Genomic DNA, 12,048 nt, shown 5'->3' on the forward strand with positions numbered 1-12,048 from the left:
CCCCCGCGACCCTTGTGAGGAATAAGCGGTCAAGAAAATGGATGGATGGATGGAGGCTATATACACGTAACAGTAGATGCAACTTTTTTTTTTTTTCTCCAATTTTTTTTTTATGTCTAAATCTGTGCGAGTGAGCACTTCACTGAAATGATCCATCCACCTCACAGGTGTGGAATATCAAGATGCTGATTGTTTATACAACAGAATGTTCCAGTCCCTGTCAGCTAAGACATGGACGCAGAATAAAGATAGACGTAGAGGTATTTGATTGACAGTTTGATTTATTGATTGATCAGTGTCTGTGCTGTGACAAATTTACAAGACATTTATAGAGATTTATTGTTCGTATTGTCATATTTTTATTGTTGCTTCAGGTCTGGCTGTACACAAAGCACATCGTCATTGCGGACAGAAGTGTGTCTCTTGTAACTTATTGCTGAATATTATATCTTAGTCATTACTGCAGACATGCCTCCACAGCCTTCCGTATAATTGGCTGCAAATCCAGGCGAGCCCTCACATCTTCAATTGAGCAACCAGTCAGAAGCGAGACCAAGCTCAGAGGCACTACCTGCTCACAAAAGAAGGGAGGAAATACGACACACAACATTTCTCTGGTCTTCTGTCATTCAATTACCTTCGTCCTATTTCTGCCGGTGGCTGTGTGGGTGCTCATTTGACAGGAGGTAATGTCCTCAGTCAGGTGGTCAACCAGGTAGATAGCCTTCAGGAGAGCCTCCTCGCACTGGGCCTCAGAATGACCAGACAATTTCTAACACAGGCAGACAGGCTGAATTTGCTACTTTCATATACTCTTCCTTAGATTTTGGGTGGTGAAAAAAAATATATGCAAACCTGCGCACGACTGATAATTAAACTGTGCAATTTCTTTTGTACAGCAGGGTTAGATGACACTGATCACATTCTCACTCAACTAAACTTTGAAAAATGCAGTCATGAGAACGTGCTGTGCAAAAATAAATACAAAGAGCTGGACATGCTTCCTACATTGAAATACAGAAAGTCCTATATAAACTCTGAAAAATGGCTAAAATCAACTTTGTGGGAGTCAATTCAGAACTGCGCTTTTTGCTGTTTTTTTGTTTTTGTTTTTATTTTTATTTTTATTAGATAACAGACAAGAACATGGGTGAAGTCTACACAGACCAGGATGAGCATGGAAAATACATTTTATTTTTATTTTTTTTATTTTCACATTTTATTTAAAAAAATAGTAAATTAGTGTTGTACTAATAATGAAATAAGTTTAAATATATAAAGTAAAAGGGGTATGACTAGATAAGTTTTTAACTTCTTCCTTACTCCCTTTTGAACATGTAAACTATGATTGATTGATGATATTATTGGGTTTTCTTTTCTTTTAATTTCTGCTGTTTGCTTGTTTATATGTTCAATAAAATAAAAAAAATCAATCAAAAAAATTAAAAGGAGAAAAACACAACAAAATGAAATATAAAGTCATGAGTCAAAGCTGCTGCAACAGTCTGCTGAAGTGATATTCATGTGCAAGCCCCCCAAAAAATAAAAATAAAATTGTAAAACTCTACTCATAAAATTAAAAAAAATGTAAAAAAAAAAAAAGTCATAAAAGGTAAATGATAAATTACACCCAAAATAAGAAGACATACTGACCCGAGTCACGGCAACTAGATATTAATGAACCATGTTGGTGTGACTGACGATGTAATTTGATACCTGGATTAAACGTGTTGCTCGGCGGTAAAGTTTGCTGTTGGTGACTTGCACGTCGATCATGTGGTTCTGGTAAACCTTGCCTTTTAGGATGTGCGCTCCCGTGCTCACAGCGTTCAGCACCAATTTAGTGGACAGCTCCCACTACCGAACAAACAGAAAGTGAGTGAGTGAGTGAGTGAGTGAGTGAGTGAGTGAGTGAGTGAGTGAGTGAGTGAGTGAGTTAGTGAGTGAGTGAGTGAGTGAGTGAGTGAGTGAGTGAGTGAGTGAGTGAGTGAGTGAGTGAGTGAGTGAGTGAGTGAGTGAGGGTGAGTAAGTGAGTGAGTGCTGTTACCATGTGCTGTAGACTTCCAGAAGTAGGCAATGGCCAAGAAAATGTTAACGTGGACGTACACAATCTATTTATTTCATCCTGCAAAGAAAACAAACGACACCAGGTAGAAAATGGTGGACATTAAGTTACTGCAGAAAGATTGTTAAGGAAGCAATGCAAGGCAGGCGGACCCGTGGGCAGGTACAGTGTGTACTGTACATGTCAGTAAATCTGATTTTAAGGTAACCAACTTGCAAACCAGCATCATCTCCGTCAGCCTGGTGATAAATAGCGTGGAGGTTCGACATCTTTTCCCTCACTCGGTGGGCGACATTCATCACTTCAGTCATATTGTCTGAGAAAAGAAGTTATCGCGATGCATGAAGACAATGTGTGTGAAGCTTTGCATCATGGTCGCTCACCAGTATGTGTGTAGATGAGAATGACAGTGTCTTGGTCATCCAGAGTGGGTAGGACATCAAGCAAAAAATCTTCGTGTGCAATGCAAAACTGGGGACCCTTCATCAAGAAATTACAGAAATGTATGTGATTATTATTATAATCATCAATGATGTGTGTCGTGACATTTCAAAATAAGAGCTATATTTCACTGTAATCTGACTTCACAGGATTTCAAATATTCTAAACCTTTGTAAGACTAAATCCAGCATGGGCGTGATTGAAACTGTGTGATTTTTACTGCCATATGACATTACATTGTATTGGATTATATCTATTGTTTATTATTTAGACTAGTGGTGTCCAAACTACGGCCCGGGGCCATTTGCGGCCTGCCGTCCATTTTTCAGTAGACCGCGACATATGCTAAAAATGGCATTTGACTCAGATCAAATAAAATAAAACAAAAATGTTTGGAGATGGTCAAAGTAAGAAGGGAAGGTGTCGAAATACACGGGTGCTATTAAAGGTTATTTTAGTTAACTAAAACTAACGAAATAACTAAAACAAAAATCCAAAAACAATTTAATTAACAAACTAAAATAAAAAAGAAAATGCTTTTTAAAAAAATGAAAATTAACTCAAATTACATTTTATGTTTACAAAACTAACTAAAACTAACTATAATTATAGCAAAAATGTCCTTCATTTTAGTCTTTTAATTTAATGCAGGAGCCTTTGGGGATGATTTTAAATGTGATTTTTAGTAGATTTATTTTGATATAAACCGGAATAATGACGTTTGAAAGTTTGGTGTTTTTTAAATATTGCGCACAAGTAGTACACATTTAAAAAATATATAATAATAAAATAAAACTAATTCTGAAACTAACAAACTAAACTAAAACTAAGCATGTATTAAAGAATTAAAACTAATAAAAACCTACAGAACTACCCTTAAAACTAATTAAAACTATTACTATTAAAAACAAAACTCAAAACAAAATAAAAACTAACTAAAATTTTTAAAAAAATCCAAAACTATAATAACCCTACTGCCATATTACAAATAAATTGGTTTATACACTGTAGCATTTTTATATGCAAAATATGCAAAAGCATAAATAAATTATTTGTACAATTTTTAGGACTAAACACAATTTTTATTCATAACATTATGTGGCCCTTGTGTCCTTCTGATTTTCTGTATGTGGCCCTCAAATGAAAAAGTTTGGACACCCCTGATTTAGACACTGTATAATTTGACTTGTAGGTCGGGTTGCCCCTCATATATACCAGCAAAGCAATGGAACCCTCATTGTTGTTGAGCGCTCTGTATCCTCCACTTATGAAGGCTTGAATGTCTCTGTAGGCTACGAGTATGACACACACGAACACAAGTCAATATAGTAGCATGCAATTTTCCCAAATCCAATGCACATTTGTGATTAACTTGTAATATTTGACTGTGGCGATGCTGCTCACCTGCCCCAAATGTTGGCTCACACTCACTGGCATCAACGAGGCCCAGCACAGCCACGCTGCCCCAGCCCAGGTAGCACACACGTTTCTTACAGAGTAAACTGGAACATGTACAATAACATAGCAAAATTTCATATCAAGTTGGAAATATGCAGTCCTTCGTACTGTTTCGAGAATTGGACTTGACTGACTGACCTCTGCCCGGCTGCAGCCACCAAACCGGCAATGGCCGTCCTATGAGAGTATGTGACCTCAACTGTGTTCTCATAGGTTTTCAGGTGCTGCGAGATGACTCTGATGGAAAAAGAAGAACTGCTCACTTGTGAACACATAAAAGCAGGCTACAGCAGTGATTCCCAACTACTGTGTTGTGCCACGTTAGTAATTTAGTGTGTAATTCAATTTCATCAGGTGTGCCATGGAAAATTGAACAAAGTTTACTACTCTTCCACTAGATGGCAATTAGCCTGAGAATCCACTTTTTGTGACATTCTTTTTTGATGGTGCGCTCGTGAGTTTGTTTGTTAAATAAATAAATACAAATATTGGGCAACGACACTGCCATGTCCTAACCAGTAGAGGGCAGTACCGCGACAAAAACACAGGCCATGTATGCGCTTTGATAATGAAACGGATTATATCAACTTTGTAGTTTGTATTATTTAGGTGTATCGCATTAACAATTCTCAGGGCACAAACAACCTCACCAAGGGGTTCATGCAGCGACAAGTGCCTTGCTCCTTCCCTCCCTTTCGTGACAAGTTTCACTGAAACATTAAAGCTGGGATAAAAATGGAAAACAAGGCACCAAAGTGTTGTCATTAAGAATGAATCAGAATGGAACTTTTCACAGTGAGTACTCACGACATTGCACTTATGCTGCATTCGAGGATGGTCGGAAGTCGGAAATATCCGAGTTGAAACTTCCCAGTTCCGACCTCAAAGCATTTGAGGTGAAAGTAAACAATCAAAATGGCGGATAGTGATGAATTGTTTTTTTATTTTGGTCCTCAAAACTAAATTTGGCCTCCAGGTCCAGGCAACTTACCTTTTTGCAATTTTGCTTCATTTATTGTTTTAATCTTATTTCATAAGCATTCCATAGTTTACCGTATAATTTCATGCAGGGATATAGCGGCAATATACTGTCACGTACGTTGCGTTACATGAATGGTGAATATTTATGAATGAAGAAAGCTATCTAGTTTTATACTCGAGTAAATTGTGTTTTGCCATTCAGAGTGACGTCACATTGTAGTCCGCCGGTGAAGTCGGGGTCCTGGGTTTTTTCCCCGACTTCGCCAGTGGAATTTCCGAATTCAAGGTTTGAACTTGTTCAAACCAGGAAGTGCGTCCTGGAACGCCCCCTTGAACTCGGAAATTCCACTGGCGAAGTCGGAAAAAACCCAGGACCCCGACTTCACCGGCGGACTACAATGTGACGTCACTCTCGAACGCAGCAAAAACCTACAAGGCTGCTTGCGGTCACAGTGCAAAGGTCATGCTTTTGGCACATTTCAATGATCTATGATGTGTAAATAATGCAATGCAAAACACAGTCCAAATGTGTGTTGTTGTTTTGTTTCATTAAGATAACACTGCATTAATTCTCAATTATCTTAGTTTTTTTTTAAATACTTTATTTACCTTTATTTTTATTGTTTTAACTTGTAATCCATCAAGGGGAAATTCAATGCACATTCCACTCTACATGTTTTTTTATGTTGCACACTCCACAGAGAGAACCACAACACGGCATGCAAAGAGAGTGTTACGCCACTTGAGCATAGTTAAAGTATTTTCCATGTAATATTTTTGTTCATGACCTTCTGTTATGCACTTACAAATGAGCTCCCCCCCAAATAACACAGTTTAGTCCTTATCTCACTCGCATTAGGCCATTCATTCACATTCAAACTAGAATTAGGGACATAAAGGGACGGAATCAAAAATAAATCTGCCTTGACTATATAATGTCATTTAAGTGACACTTGAATCACTTTAATATGTTTATAACTGGAGCCGTAGTATCAAAAGGCGCGGCAGTGAATCAATGGCAGCGGCTTGACACTTGCTTACTGGTGTGTGGCGGCTGCATGCGAGAAAGCGGCAGCATGGGCAGCACTTAGGATGACCTCCAGGATCATCTTAGTTGCACTACCTCCTTTCATCCTGGAAGAACCACTGATGGCCTCCGGCTGAACTTAAACATACAGAAGGCACGCACACAACCCTTAACTCCTCTGACAAGAGAATATGGTGTTTAGTTTACCAGTATCAGTGACGAGCTCTCACTCCAACTGATGGATTGATGAGGAAGGCCTGATGACTTTTGGCAAGCACCTGCATTCTTTGGACCACAGTGAGGAAAGTGAACGTGCAGTTTGTAGTGGGTTCATTCCTGCGCAGAGATTATTTCAGGATTGCTCATAAAGATGTCGTTGGACAAGGGAAGACACGTCCCAGAAACTCACAAGACCTATACTGCCACAACTACATCAAGGACAGAGCTGTAGAATGCACTTTGCTTCATGCATGTAGATAAATATAAATAAAATACCACGAAAACTATACACATATTAAAATATTATATGTCTGAAAGCATCAAACTTAGCATTGTTGTCTTTTGCACAATTTTGGATACAACTCTCACATTGAAAGTCATTGCACATGTGGACGTAATGTGACGCATACACACCGTGCCTGGTGTGCAGGGTTAAAACCAATCAAAACAGGAGTGAAAACCTCCAGGTGCCGCAAGCAGAACTCCAACTGACCGGCCACAAATGGAGCCTGCAGGTACATTGATTACAAAAAGATCAAGATGGATTCAACTCTTACTGTAATGGATGTCTTAAGAGTGAGACTCACAGACAGTCCGCAAGAGATCCCGATGAACAAGACCCTCTTCTTCCCCTCACACACCTGCAGGTGAGGTAAAATAATAATATTAATAATAATAATAATTTAAATAAAAGAATGCACTGTAAAAATGTCTGTAGAATTAACCGTGAATTTCAGTAAAATTATAACATTAAAAAACTGTAAATACAAAAACAATGAAGGATTGTGTAATTTACATTATTAATACATTGTACTCTGAACAAAAGACAACTATTGATATGACAGTAAGACAATGTTAAAAATATCACCTTTTTTTTTTAAGAATTCACAAATTACTGTAATTTAAATACAGATAAAATATAAACCAAAAAAAACTTTGTGAGACAATATCATAGCAGTTCGAACAACACTTTTTGTCAGTGGGTTCTTTGGTCCATTTTGTTTATGCCAAAAGACACATGCATTTCACAAAGTCATATTACAGATAAGAATATTTAGATATACAGTAAAACCGTGTGAATATAAAAGGTTAAACTATTATGTTTATTTAAAATTGATATACAGTACTGTAGACCCAATTATTAATTTATTAGTACGCTTTTTAAAAATTCTGTTGTTTTACCAGAATAATTTTGTAAAAAAAATAAAATAAAATAAATTAAAAAAAACTTGCGCAAATAAACAACTTTACAAAACAACTTGTACATCCTAAATCTTTTCAAACTTGTAGATTCAATTGTACTTTACTCCAGTTGTTCCTGATGCTGAATAATCAGTAGACAAATGCGTAGTCAAAGTGTAAAGCACCTTTGTAAAGTGGGAAAGTGCTATACAAATGAAGAACATGCTGCTTTTACACTATTTTGTTCTGTAAAGTTTACCTGCAGATTTTGTTTATTGTCCATTGAATTCCGGTAAAGATTTAGAAGCAGTTACTATTTATTTAAATAACTAACATTTTTCATTTTTTTATTTAAATACCTGTAAAATGTACAAGTTGTTCTGTAAAGTTGTTTACATTTGCACTGTATTTTTTTTTTTTAACTGAATTTCTCTGGCAACCACAGCTGCCCGTTCTTTTCCCATAAAAACAACAGATTTTTTTTTTTTATTTTTTTTTTTTTTTTTTTTTTTTTTTTTAAACATTGTGCAACGACTCATTATTGAAGCAGAAGACAGACACGTTGCACACATTTTCCATCACAATCTTCACCTTCTTAAGACAGAGCATGCCCAGGTGGGGGTCATCTTCTGGGGCCTCTTGGGAGGAAAGCAGTGCTCTGAAAACAGTGAGTGAGTGAGTGAGTGAGTGAGTGAGTGAGTGAGTGAGTGAGTGAGTGAGTGAGTGAGTGAGTGAGTGAGTGAGTGGCGCCCACCTGTCGCCTCCTGCGATGATGTATGCATAAACCTGACTGTGTTTCATCTCCTTCAGTGCTTTGTTGAACCCTGACTACACACAAACAAACAACGTGATAGCATTGTTCCATTGTGAAGTTCCAACGGGAAATTGCACTTCCCTCAGCAGATGCTGAATGCCAAATAAAGGAACGGAGATGAATACATCACAGTGCATAATAGCTGTTTTAAGCTAGCATGCTAATTCCTGCCAATACTCTTGAGCAGTTGGCGTCAAACTACAAGTCAGTCTCTTATTAACATCTCATAAAAGTGTGTACACCTCTCACATTTATGTTAAATATTTTATTATATCTTTTCATGGCACAACACTGGAGTAATGACAATTTTTCATCTGTAACTGGCTAATAACAATTCACACAAATGTCGACTCATGAATGTTTACCACCACGAGGAAGGCCAGGCGACCTGAAGTTCCGCAACCACTCAAGACAACAAGACTGTCCTTTGGCTCCTAAGAAACAAAGGATGAACTTACTGTACACGTCACAACCATATAGCATGCAACAGGAACACAAGGCGGGCGATACCTTGAGAATGAGCTCCACTATCCCAGCTACCTCCAACATGGTTTTCACCACTTTGTCACACATAAGCGACTAAAACAACATTGAAACACATTTATACCATTTCAAAGACTTGCAATTTTAATGTTTTGGTTCTGTGGGGTTGGAATTTTGTTTTCTCGGTGTTTTTTGGGTGTGTTTGTCTGTGGTTGGTGTTTTTGTCATGTATTCCTGGTTTCTTCCCTTGCCTCGTTTATGTATAACCACGTCCACCTGAGTGTGTTTTCCCTTCCCTGTGTGTGACCAATCAGTTCCCTCAACCACTTGTTTTCCCCCCAGGTGTGTCTCTTTAGGTCATTAGTGTTGGTGTATTTAATCTGTTGTGTTTGTCAAGATGGTGTGGGTGCATTGGTGGTGTTACGTGGGTCATGTTGTCTCATCCATTAAGCTTTGAGCTGTGTTGTCAAGTCAAGTCAAGTCAAGTCAAGTCAAGTCGAGTCGAGTCGAGTCACGCCACGCCATGCCACGCCAAAGTCATGTCCAGTTCTGTCACATCAAGTCAAGTCAAGCTACATTCACGTGCAGTTCTGTCACGTCAAGTCAAGTCAAGCTACAGTCACGTCCAGTTCTGTCATATCAAGTCAAGTGAAGCTACAGTCACGTCTAGTTCTGTCACATCAAGTCAAGTCAAGCTACAGTCACGTCCAGTTCTGTCACGTCAAGTCAAGTCAAGCTACAGTCACGTCCAGTTCAGTCAAGTCAAGCTACAGTCATGTCCAGTTCTGTCACATCAAGTCAAGTCAAGATACAGTCACGTCCAGTTCTGTCACGTCAAATCAAGTCAAGCTACAGTCACGTCCAGTTCTGTCATATCAAGTCAAGTGAAGCTACAGTCACGTCCAGTTCTGTCACATCAAGTCAAATCAAGCTACAGTCGCATCCATTTCTGTCAAGTCAAGTCAAGTCAAGTCAAGTCAAGTCAAGTCAAGCTACAGTCACGTCCAGTTCTGTCACGTCAAGTCAAGTCAAGCTACAGTCACGTCCAGTTCTGTCACGTCAAGTCAAGTCAGGCTACAGTCACGTCCAGTTCTGTCAAGTCAAGCTATAGTCACGTCCATTTCTGTCACGTCAAGCACAGTTCCGTCTAGTGTAGTCGATTTTCCTCCTGTCCACTTGTCAATAAATCACCCTACGTCGCTAATTTCCTTTGTCTGATCAGTCACCTCACATTTGGGTCCACTTCTCTCACTCCACCCCAAACCATAACAGCAATACACTTGTTACTTGACTAACCTCGTAAGTGCTTCCTGTCTCTTGGAGAAACATCTCGGCATCGCAGCTTTGCAACATCCTCACAATGCGACTGGGTGAAGCTCGGTCAATGTCCCGCGTCAGGGGGTTTGACTTCTCCGAAACAGGAAGTGAGGGCTCGTAATCCGGTGACTGGTGACAATAGTTGCAACAAGTCATGTTTTTTCATTGTTCATGGAATTCTATATTGAAGGACCTGCTACTTAAGAAGAATCCCATCACACAAAAAGAGAATTAATATTTTGGCGTTTCTCTTGGAGATTCAATATTCCTACCTTCCATTCATGCATTGTTGAGAGGAAACAGGAATCGACCAAATTCTGTCACTTTTGTCTGCAATGGAAGCAAGTCAGTAGCCGGCTACTGTCTCTCTGCAGTGACAAAGTCCACAAAAAGACCTTTGAGATAAGCGTGACATATTAAGGACGTTTGGAAAATTCCAGTGTACAGTTCTCCAGTTAGATCACCCTCACTGATCACACACAAGATCCACCTTCTGCATGATCTCATGAGAATATGTTGCTTGTCACGAAAAAAAAAAACGGGATCTGCAGAATCGCGATCAGCAGGTCAAACTTTTTAAAGATCGGTGATCGGACAGTAAATTATGATTGATGCACCCTGAATGCAAATCTTTTGATTTAACCCAATCAAAAAAAAAAAACAATTAAATAGAGGTAGTAATTGCAGTGTCTGAAAGAACAGAGTAAGGTTCATCTCCCAGAACATGACGAATCCCAACCGCCCAAACATGCATTTTCTTTACCACGCTGCCTTAAATGCAACACCTTTCAACAGCTATGAGCTAATTCTGATGGATTCAAAAAGAACATCAAAATAAAGACATAGACACAGACCTACAATTGAACACAATTTTACTTAAACATTAACTTTTTACTTCTTACTCTTCTTGATACAGTTGTGGCGCTGCCTGCTCTGCCTCATCTGTGGCACATCAGTGGGGCAGTAACAGAAACATGCTTTTTTTTGTGTGGCAAGACCACAAATTCTCATGCTGATCTGCAAATCAGCTCACTGTACACCGTTTGTAACCTTGCAAGGTCATTTGTTTGGACCGTCACAAACTGAGGATGCCCTTTAAGTTTTACTAACTGTCTAACGATGCCTTTCGGGTACTGGAATATGGAAGAATCAACATATCTAGATGTAGCATCAACACACTTTTTGACCAACATCAGGTCATCTTAATTTATGCAGAGTGCCATCAGTTCCAAAGATTTACCCTCCTAGATTTGACTAATTGCATCTTTTGTGTTTCTACAGTCACAGACCAGATGAAGACTTCCGATTATTCCTATCAAGAACGAGTTGGTCCTTTTCATCTTGTAGGATTTACTTTGCTGCAGCTTCCCAATGCAAAAGTCAGCAAGTGAGCATGAAGCTATAGATCTGTAGTCTTGATTTGGAGCATGATTTTCATTGATTTTTTTGGGGGGCATGGGGGTCATGCAAAACTATGGAATTGCATAGTGGCTCATTCACAATCACCCTCTGACTGACAGGTGGCCAGCTCACCACCTCTCACTCACAAGTCACTTATACACCATTACCTGACTCTGAACTGGAAAATGCGCACATCCTTCCACTTGTGTAGTGAACATTTTGGAATATTTTTGGAGAATAGAAAATACAATGGAAAATATTAATTCTGAAATTAAACTCAAGGTTGTCTAACAAATCCGTTTGCGTGTACTCCAAGATCCAAGATGAAAATCCGAGATCGTCAACTACACACCTACGGCTGCCATGACAACAGCAAGACTCATTTCCAATGCAAGCAGAGGGGGGGAAATGAATAACTTGCTTGCAGGGAGAAAAGGATTACTGAAGAGATTGTATCAGACGGACAGAGTTGAAATGGATGTCACGGAATGTATGTATGAAAAGTCTACAACTAGCTACTCCCATTTACTTATTGTAAACGATCATTCACATGTTCATATATGCACAGAATCATTTCCATTCTCTCTCTCTCTCTCTCTCTCTCTCACTCTCTCTCTCGTCTCTTTTATCCTTTTAATTGATTAATCTTACTGTTTCTTA

The 12,048-nt window shown here is 38.8% G+C and overlaps 1 protein-coding gene and 1 long non-coding RNA gene across 2 annotated transcripts; one reads left to right on the top strand and one right to left on the bottom strand.

Moving 5' to 3' along the window:
* Positions 1 to 450: 450 nt before the first annotated feature.
* gckr (glucokinase (hexokinase 4) regulator) lies at positions 451 to 10,274 on the bottom strand. The gene is made up of 19 exons (XM_077515225.1): positions 10,260 to 10,274; positions 9,967 to 10,116; positions 8,698 to 8,766; positions 8,553 to 8,621; positions 8,128 to 8,201; positions 7,965 to 8,031; positions 6,779 to 6,832; positions 6,606 to 6,700; positions 6,203 to 6,308; positions 5,987 to 6,105; positions 4,103 to 4,201; positions 3,911 to 4,008; positions 3,722 to 3,798; positions 2,449 to 2,545; positions 2,278 to 2,381; positions 2,048 to 2,125; positions 1,717 to 1,857; positions 638 to 772; positions 451 to 571 (listed from the first exon to the last, which is right to left on the bottom strand). The coding sequence occupies exons 1-19, from the start codon at positions 10,272 to 10,274 to the stop codon at positions 458 to 460; spliced, it is 1,761 nt and encodes a 586-aa protein (XP_077371351.1). The 3' UTR covers positions 451 to 457.
* On the top strand, positions 4,519 to 11,978 carry LOC144014926 (uncharacterized). The gene is made up of 3 exons (XR_013282646.1): positions 4,519 to 4,759; positions 11,269 to 11,374; positions 11,705 to 11,978. It is a non-coding gene; the product is annotated as an uncharacterized LOC144014926 (long non-coding RNA).
* The last annotated feature ends 70 nt before the right edge of the window (positions 11,979 to 12,048 follow it).

This window comes from Festucalex cinctus, chromosome 2, assembly GCF_051991245.1.
Source record: "Festucalex cinctus isolate MCC-2025b chromosome 2, RoL_Fcin_1.0, whole genome shotgun sequence".
Taxonomy (NCBI): Eukaryota; Metazoa; Chordata; class Actinopteri; order Syngnathiformes; family Syngnathidae; genus Festucalex; species Festucalex cinctus.